Raw genomic sequence first — 13207 nt, 5'->3', positions numbered from 1 at the left:
GAGCCGCCGGCGCTGGAGGAGTTCGGGCTGCCGGACGCCGGAGCCGAGAGCAGGACGTACCTGAACCACGCGCTGTCTTACGACCAGGCCAAGCGGATCCCCAGATGGGTGGTGGAGCACGTGTCCCAACTGAAAACCCTAGGTAGGGGCGGGCGTGCTGCGGTGTGAAATGCATGAGGCAAAGGGTAAAAAAAAAAAAAAAAACCCAAAAGGTGCAAGGAAATGAAGGCCTGGATCCTCCCCTCGCTTCACTTCGCTCGAGGGAAACGCTTGTGCACTTCCTAGGGCAGACCCGGACGTCGCCGTCGCTCCGTTGGGCGATTGGCGCCGGGTGCAGAAACGGGAGCGTGCAGCCCAAGGTGTGCGCTCGAGGGGCGGGTGGAGGCCAGGCAGCCACTGTTGCAGCCGGTTTGGTGACTTAACCTTGCTGCTCTCTGTTATCACGCGTGTGAATGTCACACCGCAGCTGCCTGTGCATAAAAAAAAAGTAAGCAAATGAACTTCACGACCTTCACTGAATGAAATGCAGGCAATATACAGCCATCACAAATTACTTTTGTTGAATTTACACCGATCTCTAGAGTGCGAATGAATAATGACATAATTGTAAAATGTTTTCTATAGGCAGTATCTCTAAATATATGAAGACTGCGACTAAGATATTACTTTAAAAAACTAAAGGCAAATCCTGTAAATGGTTATAATCAACGTAAGTATTCCCATTGCCTTCAAGCCTAAATGAAAGCAGTCATTTAGGATTGCTTCCCGGTGCCTCTAGCTAGCCAGCGCCTTATAATGTTGTCTAAATGATCAGAACAAAACTAACTGGGCTTTTGAAATTAAACCTCCTTATACTTGTGTGCTTTATAGGATAGGTATTTTGATCAAGACATGATCCAAACTGCATACTTTGGGGTGTTAAAACTGAAAAGACCATTTAGTTTTCTTATTTCTAGAAATATTGTGCTGTAGACATTCATTTTTTTTTTAATTTTTTGAAAACTTGTCCAAGGGTTTCCAAAGAACAGTGGAAAGAGGCTAATCTAAATATGAAAATAGAAATATATACAACTGAAATTACAGCACAATTTATTGTTATTACCAAAGCATAGAGGATACAAGAATGTATATTCTGTTCTTCAAGCTTAACCAACAAATGACACGTCTGTCTTACAAGTATTGAGGTTTGGGGTGGTAACGTTCTAGTGATTAATGCTGATAGATACAGGAAAGAGCCCTTCATCTATCTTCTGTAGTCAATATAGAGCATCAAGTTTAAATTGTCTTTAATATGCTGTTGTTTGCTTTGGCCAAAATTCAACAAAGCACTTCAGTTCATGTTGAAATGCAACTTAAATACCCAATGACATGCTTTGCTGGATCAGGATGAATTTAAGTACTTTTGTTCTCATTTTTTAGCTTAATACTCTTATAGTAGCTGTCTCCCTAAAAGATGAGAAAATGCCTGTTTAACACTACAACTAACAATTCAGTAGAAATCCCCCTGTATCTTGGACAAACCCTTCAAAAAGTTTCATTTGAAGTTAATCTGTTTGTTCGTTTTTTTTATCGTGTGGTAAAATACCTGAAATATTCAACGGCATAGTTTGCAAGTATGTTTGGGACTGTCCCCTGGACATGGTAAAATTTTAACTTTAAAACCATTGGTATGCTTTCGTCTCTTTCTTAACAAGAGTAGTTTAGCTTGTACTGGCATTTACCGGAGCAGTGACAAATGCACTAACCTTGATGATCTATTGAGGTCCCTTCCGACCCTGACATCTATGAATCTAATGTCTCTGAATATCTGAACCTTGAAAATTTGGAATTGACTTCATTGTTCTGAAATTTTGTTTTAGGTGAATTTTAGAAGTTATGGCCTTGTTGCTCTGTTCATCCAGGACAAATTGCATCCACTCAGTATTTCTTTTACTAACTATAAACTTGCTTAAGTACTGTCATCACATTTCTTATGTCGACTTGGAAAAGCCAGAATCCTTGTAGGATGGAAATGGGTCTTCAGCTGGTGTAGATCTTTGTGACTTTGTTCGCATAGTAGGTCTTTGGTGATTTACTCCAGCTGAGGAAAAATGGCTGTCACATTTGTCTGTCTTTCCTCTAAGCTTAGCAGTTTTTGTTAAACAATATATCTTAGAATTTCTCCTGTGCAGTAGGAATAAGTTCAGGGCTGGAGCACAGCTTTAAATGCAACCATTATTTTTTATATAGAGTGAAAAGTCTTCAGACTAGATTCAGGATTTCATGTATCAAACACGAGCATCTTGGGGATACCTGGTGGGGACCAGCTCTTTTTGTCTGATAATGCTGATAATTCGCTGATCACCTAACCACTTAGTATGTTGTTCCTTAGGTTCTGCAGACCGAAAGCACTGTAAGTTCAAACCAGATCCTAATATCCCTCTAATGTTTAGTGCTGTCAATGAAGACTACTTAGGGAGCGGATGGTCACGAGGACACATGGCACCAGCAGGAGATAACAAATTTTCAACGGTAGGAATTTTTCTGAGTTTGTGTCTGTCAATAAAAGGGGGAAGAAGGTGGTCTTCAGATTCATTACAATGTTTACTTCTTTAAGAAGAGGGAGTTATGGTCTCCCTGCTTTAGCTTGGGACTTGAATTAGAGAGTTAGACATTCTAACGCCCTGGGACTCTGCTTCCTTGTCTGTAAAATTACAATGGTAACGCTTACCAGTCAAACCTCAGAGCTGTCTTGCAGAGCTAAGTTTATAAGTGAGCGAGGGCAAGTAGCACACTATCTTCCTGTCAACAGGTATTGAGACATTTAACACTTGATTTAGATAAAGCAAATATGCTACAAAGGGCAGGAAGATCGATTGGCAGGGGTATTGATTAGATTGCTTAAGATCTGTTTCCTTTTTGATCGTTAGTATTGAATGAATGACTGCCTTGCCTTTGCCATAGTTCTTTCAAAGTCAATGAAGTGTCTTTACTTACTTGATATAGAAATTTGTGAGGTGTCCCAAAATGTTGGGCATGTGAACCAGCGGTGTCAAACTCATCTGGCCCATCTGCCTGATCTAGCACAGACAGCACCCACCTGGGTTGGTCTGAGATGCCGGCCCGAGTGGATGGTGCAGTATAGGGCCTGGTCCGAGCAGGCGCTGTGGACGGTGCACACCCAGACGCTGTGTGGCGTAGGACTCCCACAGCAGGTGCCAGATTATGGGATTCTGCAGGCCAGATCCTGCCTGCAGGCTGTATATTTGATGCTTCTGACAATAAGCCCCTGGCTGACTAAGAAAACAGCTTTGGACGTATCTGGTCCCAGTGCCAAATTTGCCTGGTACAGGTTAATTGTTATTTAAGTAGCAGCCTGACTCTGTATTTTTGTCCTGAAATATAGCATGCTCTGGAGTAGCGTAGTGATGGAACTGTTATGTGGGGAATTAATGCACTAGTCATTTTACTTCTAGTAGAAGAGTCCCTTATAGATAATTGTCCGTGTTATTCTGGTTGTTTCAGTGTGTGTAATAGCCTGTAAAATGAGGTCCAGAACTGAAAGTAGGTTAGATACTGTATCTGGAGTAGGTCACAGGTTGTACGACTAGTGCCCGTAGCAGGCATTGTCTTAAACATTGCAACCAATCCTTTACATTCTATAAACACGGGGAAATCTGAGAGAGCGTTTAAAATTATTAAGGGTCAGGCTAAGTACTTGAGATTTTTCCTTTCAGTTTTTCATATGTACTTGAAGTTATCTAGGGGTAGAAGGAAGCCAAGAATTCATCATGGCTGAAACTACCTGGGCCACAACCACAGAAGCGGTTATATTCCTGTTTATCTGTGACTTTTTAAGCAGCTATATACATTTTTGCAGAACTGAGGTCTTGGTAATCACTCCACCATCTCTATCCTATATATTTTTAAAATGATAGTGTTACATTTTTATTCTAACCTCTTCTGGTATGGGAAGGCAAAAACATGGTGCAAACTCTGCAGCCAGCGTAGGAAGTAAAATGCCTAGGAAAAATTTCCTTCTCTTTCAGAAAAAAACTGTTCACCTATTCCTAACCTAATTACAAATGTAATACTCTGTTAACACATTCATTCTGTGCCACTATCTGGCATGAAATGTTTCTGTAGAACTGTGGATAGACTCAAGCTGCAAAGTTTATGTCCAAATTTTACACCTCTACTTGCTTCTAAAATATTTGGAAATGTGTTTTAGGGGGCTGGCTTGACTTGCTCTTTATATAATTACATTAGCCAAGTTTTGATCTAGATCTAGGTACTGACTCGTAACCTTCTTAAACGCTTGGAAGAATTTAACATTTTAATAACAAGGTATCATTTTTTTTCTCTTTATAAAGCAAGCTATGGCTGAAACATTTTATCTCTCCAACATTGTGCCTCAGAATTACGAGAATAATGCTGGATTTTGGAACAGGTAAGAGATCACTGTTGAATGAACTAAGAATGAAAGGTTAATCAAGGGGGTAACACAAATAACTATATTTATATATCTCTTTTCACCCCAAAAGATCCCTTTTGGCATGAAAAGGCACTTTATAGGACATATGCAGGAATCACTGCGGCTTGCCCTTAGACGAAGAGCAGTTATTCTATAACCATGACAAAATGAATATGTAACCATTTCAATTCTTTATCCAGCAGAAATCATAGGGAAAATTTAGGTTGGGTAAACAGAATTACTTACCCTCATTGAGCTTAGCCAGGCCCTCCAGGTTAATCACCCTGTTCTTAAGAAAAGACCCATGGCAGCTTTCCAAGTTGTTCAGCTCTTGGTTTAATTTCTCACGCTAAAGATAGTTCCAGGAGCAGCATGCCAGTGACAGTTTTTGGGCACTGGGTCATGTTTTACCTCAAGGACATAGTGCAGCCTTGTGAATCACCAACACTTCAGGGCTTGGATGTATCTGGCAGTTCTTGCATCCATGTAGTGCTCATCACTTGTGAAAGCTGCCAAGATAACAGCTTTGAGGTGAAGTGTCTGGAAGATCTGTCTTAACCCTCTGCATATTGTTTCTTTTCTCTTCTGAGATGGAAAAATAATTAACTAAAACCAACTCTGATTGTGTGCTTACTAGGTTAGAAGGAACAAGGGTTGGATTTTACAAGGCTCACTCAAGGGAAGGAGAACTACATTATACACAATATTGCACTAAAAATGTAGTATAAAAAGGCATCATCATTCATCCACAGACAGCTCTCTACTTTTACAGGAGTACATATAAAAGAATATGAGGCATCGAGTAAGGTTATACTATTTTATAGATAAATAATGTGCTATAACATTTTAAAGAGATTTTTCTATTGTTTTAATGCCTCAGGCATTTGAGCATAACATTTTCTTGATGCAAAGGCTTAGGCATATGCCATTTTAGAGCTGAGACACCTTTTTACTTTTCTCAGAGTAGTCTAATCAGGAAGACAGGGGAGAGCTTGACTTCCTTCCCTGGCACCTAGAATCTGAAGGACTGAAGCAACTGAATAGCATTTTTTAAAAATGTTGCCACTTTTCCCTAGTACCATGCCCCTCCTCTGCACTTCAGAGGAGTAAAACTAGTGCCACGGTTGCCCAACCACGGCTCACGAGCATGTGGCTCACCAGCACGGTACTTGCGGCTCTCCCAAAATTGGCTGAAGCCCTACCTGTTTCTCCCTGCAGTGGCTTTGGGGGACAGTGCAGCCTGGCAGCTCCCAGTGCTCTGGCTTTTCCTACAGGGAGCACGCCCCGAGCCCGCCCTCCTCTCTCGCCGAATGCCAGCTCTGGTGCCAGGCTGCTGGGGTGGGGGCTGCAGCTGCTCCGCTTACCCCGGGATGTGCTCCCTGTGGGGAAATCCAAAGTGCGGGGGGGAGGTGGGGATGGTCACCTCCACTCCGGGTCGGAGGTGACCACTCAGCGCCCCCACCCTCCCACTTCTCCGGCTCTTGTCTTGAGCTTTGGTTGAGGATCAGATGTGGCTCCCAGGGTGAGTAACTCTGGCCACCCCTAAACTAGTGTATTGTGTTTTATTCAGTGCTTGTTGTCATTCATCTTTTAATGATACAACTTAAGGTTGTAAAATACTTACATGTCTTGCTTTCATTTCACTTATGTTGTCTTCTCCTCCTCCCCATCTTCATCATCCATTCTTTACTCTGTTTCTTCTGGTGTCTTAGTGACTATTTCTTCTTTATTCTATTTCCCCTTATCTGTCTGTCTTTAGATCTTATTTGCTGCCTTCTGTTTTTTCTTTCTCCTTTTTTGTCGGTTCCCCAAAATCTTTGAATACCTTACATCTCTTTTCTAATCTATCCCATCAATCCTTGACTGTTTTAAGGATGACCAAAGTGTGACTTTGAAATCAAATATGACAGCATCTTTAGTAGAGGTCCCTACACTATTTGACTTCAGCAGCTCTTGGGACCAATACGGTTAACATGAAGTGTGGCCACAGTTACGTTTTAGGCGACGCACACATGATTATCAAATGGTTTACTGGACAGGTTCACTTAATGTTGTTTTTTTTAAATCCAAAATAGCATATTTCATTTGTACCTTTCTGATGTCAGTGCTTCTGGTAATCAGTTGTCCTCATGTAGTTTGACATTAAAGGGCAATAAACAGGCTGTAGACTGGGAGCGGCATCCTCTAATTTATCATTTAAGATATACACAAAGCCAACTGACTCTTGGGAGGTAAAGTCTGACAGCATCTCTATTCCCTTAAAATACAGAGGAGCCAAATGGAAAGGAATACAATAGAACCTTTGGAAATGAAAAGGGTGTGCCCAGGCCTTCAGAAAATGTCTTTATTTTAGTCACTTTCGATAACTAACTCCTTTCTGAATAAACGAAAAACAGAAATTTGAGTTCTGAGAGAACGTGGTAAGATGATAGCAGGGCTAAGTTCTCAAGTATGCAACGAGAATGCCGGACCAGCTGTCAGTAAAGTCATTAATTGGGAACAAAATGGCAGAGGGACTGGATATTGGGCATATATTTACTCTTTTTTTGATGCATAGCTTATGAACACGTTGTTGAAAATATGCTGCAAGAACTAGGAACAGTTTGTTTTGTGCTCCATGTCATGTTTTAGACATGTCTTGTTTAACTTTTTATTTTCAAGTTTGCTCTCCTGGAATATCTTGCAGAATGGAAATGTATTGTCGGGAATTGACAAAGAGATTTGAGGATGTTTGGATAGTTTCAGGACCTTTGACCTTGCCTCAAACAGATGATGATGGAAAGAAGAGAGTTACCTATCAGGTAAGTACCTGTGTTTTTATGCACTAAATTCAGTAGTTCTGTAAACAGTACCTTTAAATAGAACACAAGCAAGCTTTATACTCCTAGCTTGATCAAATAAACTTTAACTCTTTTGTACTGGCAAATTGCTGGAATAGAGGGTACTATATTAGCGCTGGCTACACTCTGGAAAAAATACTGTGGTGTTCTGTTATTAAATCATTCATTCTGTTCATGTAATGTGAGCATTTAAATGCCTCTTTATAAGCCTCTAATAAAACAGTACTTAGCACTTGTATAACAGCTAAGTAGAGAGTTAGCAGAGTTTGGTGTACATATATCTCTTCAATCATTCATGTGTGTGTTCTTTAATATTTACATATTTCAGAATCATTATGATGCAAACATGGTGTGGCATTTTCAAAGCCATATAGGGGATTTAGGTGACTAGTTTCTATTCATTTTAATGTCAGTTGGTTTTCCAAAATCCCTCTTGCAACATACTGAAGCCAATTGAAAGACTCCAGTTGACTTTGGCAGGCTTTGAATGAAGCCAGTGTAATCCTTTCTTAACACAGCATCTTTTGTCCTTCTGCCTCTTATTTTTTTCCTAAAAATCTTGATGCTAAGGATCTTCCCTGAAATTTGAGAATTAGCTGTGTATGGTCTCCATGTTACAAACAGAGAAAGGCCTTCAGGTTGGGTGTTAGGCTTCACTTTGCTTTACCACCTGCTCGCATGCTCAGAGTACAGTACATTGTGTAAGTGTTTGTAGGATTTGATCCCTGATTGTTACTTCTGGAGAGTAGCGGCTGTCTTTTACTGTATGTCATGGACAGGGATCCTGTTTTTCTCTGATTTAAAATTTTCAGCTTAAAAAAAGTAACCCCAAATCCACATTTTTCCATGATTAAAATGAAACACCACTATCTATCTATCTATATATTAGTGGCCTTTCATTTAAGTCATAGAAAATGTGGATTTGGGGTTACTTTTTTAACCAAAAATTGGGGATTTTTTTTAAATTAGAGAAAACCAGGATCCCTGGTGATGGGGTTTTAATCCTGCATGGGACTTCTGAGTATTGACACAATACAAACAATAAATAAAATAGTTTTCATCATCATAGAATAATAGAGAAATAAGGTAGGACAAGACCTCCAGAGATCATCTAGTTCAACCCCCTGCCTGAGGTAGGATCATCCATATCCAAACCATCCTATTAAAATCCATACTCTAAACTCTTGATAAAACTACTGTCAATCCTAACAGAAGACACAACACCCTAACCTGCCACAGGCAAAGCAGGGGAACCACAGCACCAGTGTCCTGCTTCTATGAAAGGTTGCTAATATATGCTCAAGAGTTCCCTGGTAGAGGGCCATGTGCTGCACTAGAGGCATTCCCCCCTTGTCTTCCTGATCCCAGATATGGCGATCAGTCTGGCCTTGAGTGGAGGGGCAAGACCATCTCATCAGGAACCTCTGGCTTTGTTTCCAGTGGGAGCATTGGTACACCCCAGTTAAAATCCCCAGCTTTGGCTGCATCCAACATTCATTGCTTCTGAGAGAGGCTTAAAAACACCTTGACACGTGTAACAGAAAGGTGGGGAGGGGGCAACCAGCAAAGCCCAGATTGATGGGAAGTACCCAGAGTAGAACACGGGCATAGACAGCTATGCCTAGATCATCCCCCAACCAGTGGCTGTCCAACCTCTTCTTGAACACCTCCAGTGATGGAGAGTCCATAACTTCTCTAGGCAGTCTATTCCTCTGCCTTGCTTTTCTTAACAGTGAGGAAATTTTTCCTGATATCCAGTCTAAGCCTACTTTGCTGCAACTTCAAGCCATTGGTCCACGTCCTGCTCTGTGGTGTGTTCCCCTCTGCTTTATGGCAGCCCTTTGGGTATTTAAAGACTGCTGTCATGTCTTTCTTAAGCACCTTTTCTGCAAGCTGAATGTGCCTACCTCCTTCAGCCTCTCCTCATATGATATGCTTTATAAACCCTTTATTATCTTTGTCATCTGCCTCTGGATCCTCTCTAACTTTGTCATTTTAAAAATGTGGAGCCCAAAACTGCACACAGTACTGTAGATCAAATGGTGCTCAACCTCCAGCCTGCAGGCCAGGTGCAGCCCATGGAGCCATGGCATCCAGCCTACAGGGCTCCAAATTTGCTGCAGGGAGTGGTAGCAATTAATATGGTCACCTTTCTCCTCCTGCGAAATTGCCACACCTCAAGCAGTGGATTAGGGCTGGGCTCCACCCCTTTCCCCCTACTGCACACCCGGATTGGAGCCAGCCTCCCCCAACACTCCCTCCCACAGCTGGATTGGGGCAGAGCCATGAGCTCTTTCCTCCACACAGCTGGTCCCATCAGGTAGGTAACTGGTTTCCTCATTTCATAAATTGAGAAACTCGGAGTGCTGAAGTGCCCATGGTCAAGTCCTAGGTTTCCACGTAGCTCACTAGTGCTAATTTCATTTTAATTGCCAAAATCATTCAGTTTTGGGTATTGTGACAGGTTTGGGTCCCAGCCATGACACCCCCCGGTGGCCACACAGTTCCTGGCCCAGCTCCCACTCTAGGAGTCCTCACCTTCTTTACTCGCCCACCAGGCCTTTGATCTTATTATTTGGAAAGGAGGGAGGCTGCCTGGGGGACCTAGAGTGAGCTTGCTGCTGTTCCCATGTCGGGCTTCAGCCTTCTCAGCTTCTGCCCGTTTTGCTCTCACTGGGCCCTCCAACTCTAGTCCACTGACCAAACTGAGCTTCAGGTTTCCCAGCTTTTTGTCTGGCTTTCCAAGACCTTTATTATGCCCTCTCTTGGGCTGCTGAGCCTTCCTGGGCTCACTGTCCCTCTGTATCTGGGCCCCAGGACCTGTCTTTGACCTGCTTTGGACCTTCTGCCCCCTAAGTCCCAGTCTTGCCCTTCTTGGGCTCTGGGCTCCCTGGCCCCAGTCCCCAGGACTATCTGTTTCAAGGCCTGTCTCGCCCCTCTCAGGCACTGTGGGATCCCCTCTTGTGGGCTGTATGAGATCCCCCATCTGGGTGTGCTAGGTGTGCTCATGTGGGGCCTCTGGTATGCTCATGGAGGGCCTGCACCCTGCTAGGTGTTCTGGGACCTTCAAGCCATCCCTCGCAGTCCCCCCTCCCAAGACCACCAGGTCTTCCTTAAGCATCTAGTCCCCACTAGGCACCAAACCAAACTGAAACCAAATGCATGCCCTTCTAGCTATAACAAAACTACTGCCCAAACCTGGGTCTTAATCAGCTGCTAGCCCTCAGTTTCCCGAGCTGTTGCAGCCTAGCACACTCAGTTTTCTTCTCAGTTGCAGGCACCCCCCAGAGAGCTCTTTCCTGCTCAGCCTCCACGGCCAACTGCCTAGCCTGGCTCTGGCCGTGCCTTATTTCTCCCAGGCCCCTGCCCCCTTCCAGTCGGATTACTCTCCTGGGTTGCTTGTGGGTGCCTGCTAATTAATGTCATTAGCTTGTCTATAGCAGCCCAGTTCCAGCTGTGCCCTTCCTGTCCTGCAGGGCTGTCTCTGGGCTCTTCTCTGTGACGGAGCACCCCAGGCTCTCTGTCACAGGTATGTCATCCTTGAAAAAAATTACTTTGAACTATTAAAAATTTTTAAAACCAATCAACAGGGATCCAGGTCGTATTGGAGAAGCTTTTTCAGCGAGCAGAAGAATTGTTCAAGTCTAGCAGTTGTTTCCACTATCCAGCAGTGCTGGCCCATGGGTCAGATCCAGCCATGTCATCGGTCCATGGGGTTCCCCACAGGTCTAGAAAATTGGTGGCAAGGGAGTGATGGCAGTTAACATTGTCCTTGCTCCCTTGCTGCCATATTTCTAAGCCCTGTGCACTAGGATCTGGCCCACGGACTGACCTGGCGTTGCTTATCTGACCTGAGGAGCCAAAAGATTGGGCACCACTGCACTATGCCATTATTTTCCAGTTTGTGTCTTTGGCAGGATAGAGCCCTTTTCCTCCCAGTTCATGGAGGAAGAAGACTGTATATAAGAAATAACACCCTCTGACTCTCAATCATTAGTTTTAACATGTTAGTTTCGATAGTCTGTGGATAAAAATAAGTCCAGACTCTGTACTTTATTCCAAGTAACTTGAACCTGACATACTGTGATTGAATAATAGGGTGGCACAGTGTGTCCATGCCCTGTTAATTACTGTATCATTTTGTTCTAGTTTGTTGCCAAGATAGCAGCATCCATGAGTTTGATGACAGCTCTGATCTTTCATGAATGTCATATCAGTTATAGTCCTAATATAAACTATGAAGTGAAGTTCAGGATTGCAAGGGTCTGGGATAGGAAATAACAAAATGATGGTTTCCATATTTGCATCTTACCATTGGGTCATATTTATGAACTCTTGTTTTATTAATTATCTCTTCCAGAATAAGATATAGGGAATATTTTGTTTGCAGCTAACCATACAAATATGAACTTAGAAACTACTACTGCCAGCTACTGGTGGAAAATGTCAAACTGAAAATGTATCTTTTTTGCACATCAGATAGTTATTTAGGTCACGTTTTTTAAAGACTAAATATACACTGAAAATAACTGAAATTTTCCCTGATCTGTCATTTTGAAAATTACATCTTTGTGCAAGATTGTCTTCTATTCTCACTAGGAATTTGTCCCTTGTGCAGAGAGTCTTGGGGATGCAAGTGTTTTTTGGGTTTTTTTGATAGACCAATAAGTACTGATTTGTATTTCTAAGGCAGGGGACATAATTTGCCAAACATCTCTCGGGGGAGGGCAGAGTCATTAAAGATGAATATCTGGCATGTAATCCTGTCCTTGTGTGCCAGGATTTCAACCATAAATTTTAGAATCCTAGGAATCTGCTCCTGAGTAAAAATCAAGAGTACCTTTTCAGCAATCTTTTGGTGCTGACATAAACTGGATTCAGACTTCTGATCTAGAAATGAGAGATTGCATAGTCTACAGCCAGCTCCTAATCTCATTGTTTAGCCTGAGGAAGTTGTCAAGGAAAGTGTTACTCTGTTGAAGTTGCTGTTTAAGAGATGTACAATAGCATAACTGCTGTAACAACTTAAAATGCATACTTAGGACGTGCCAATGGGAATACCATAGTCAAGCTGCTCCTCCAGTTTTAGAGAAGAATAAAGATACCAAGTGTGAAACAAACAAGAAAACCTACTAAAGTACTAAAATGAATGTCTGAATTAGCCTGTTACATAGGCCTCTCTCCAGTCTTTGTTACCTTATTTTTGCCTATTCAAGTGGTGAAATACAGATGCGTGGGTGTGCAGGTGGGTGTTTTTCTCATTGCAAATGTCCCAAAACGTTATTTTTAGATCACTGTAGAGTTAAAACAGAGCATTGGTCATGGCATTGTTCCCAGTTCCTGCTTGGACTCCGGTACCATTTGCTGCTTAGTTCCAGAAAGGGAATTAACCTTAAACTCCTTGTATGCCAATGGTGCTCTGTCTATTGGCTGAACCTGCCATATCCCAAGAGACGTTCTGTCAGTTCATCTGTCTCCAGTGGAGGTTTTTATTGCAAAGGATAGATTGATGACCATGCTTGGTATTTGAGAGATACGTTTGCAGAATATATACACATAATATAAAAATGTAAAATAGAATGCCAACAGGAAGGATCTGTTCTGTGTCATTGGAGAGGCAGATGCAGGTTATTCATCTTTGTCCAGAGCAAATCAAAATGACGTTGTCATGTTTTATACATTACCATTTTCCAATGAATGTCGGTTTAGTGTTTTTCCCTTGTCAGCAGATTTTTGGTTTTAAAAATGAATTTTTCAGTAATTTTGTTGTATTGAGCTCAGTTCTCCACCCTTTACTTCCACTGAAATCCTACCGAATAGTAATTGGATCTTATTCGGCATCAGTTGTCAGAAGAATATACCATTTAGATTGTGTTTATATTTTGGACCAGACACCTTGCTTGAAGCTTTCTTT

General features: G+C 42.3%; 1 protein-coding gene across 1 annotated transcript in view; it reads left to right on the top strand.

Annotated features, from left to right (window-relative positions):
* EXOG (exo/endonuclease G) overlaps positions 1-13207 on the top strand; it is a 31059-nt gene that overhangs the window by 1414 nt on the left and 16438 nt on the right. Inside the window, exons 2-5 of the mRNA XM_025200454.1 lie at positions 4-142; positions 2372-2511; positions 4353-4429; positions 7140-7254. Of these exons, the coding sequence (XP_025056239.1) occupies positions 4-142; positions 2372-2511; positions 4353-4429; positions 7140-7254 (471 nt within the window). The remainder of the gene's footprint in view (positions 1-3; positions 143-2371; positions 2512-4352; positions 4430-7139; positions 7255-13207) is intronic.

This window comes from Alligator sinensis, unplaced genomic scaffold (assembly GCF_000455745.1).
Source record: "Alligator sinensis unplaced genomic scaffold, ASM45574v1 scaffold599_1, whole genome shotgun sequence".
Lineage (NCBI taxonomy): Eukaryota > Metazoa > Chordata > Crocodylia > Alligatoridae > Alligator > Alligator sinensis.
This window is presented reverse-complemented; position numbering and strand designations above follow the sequence as displayed.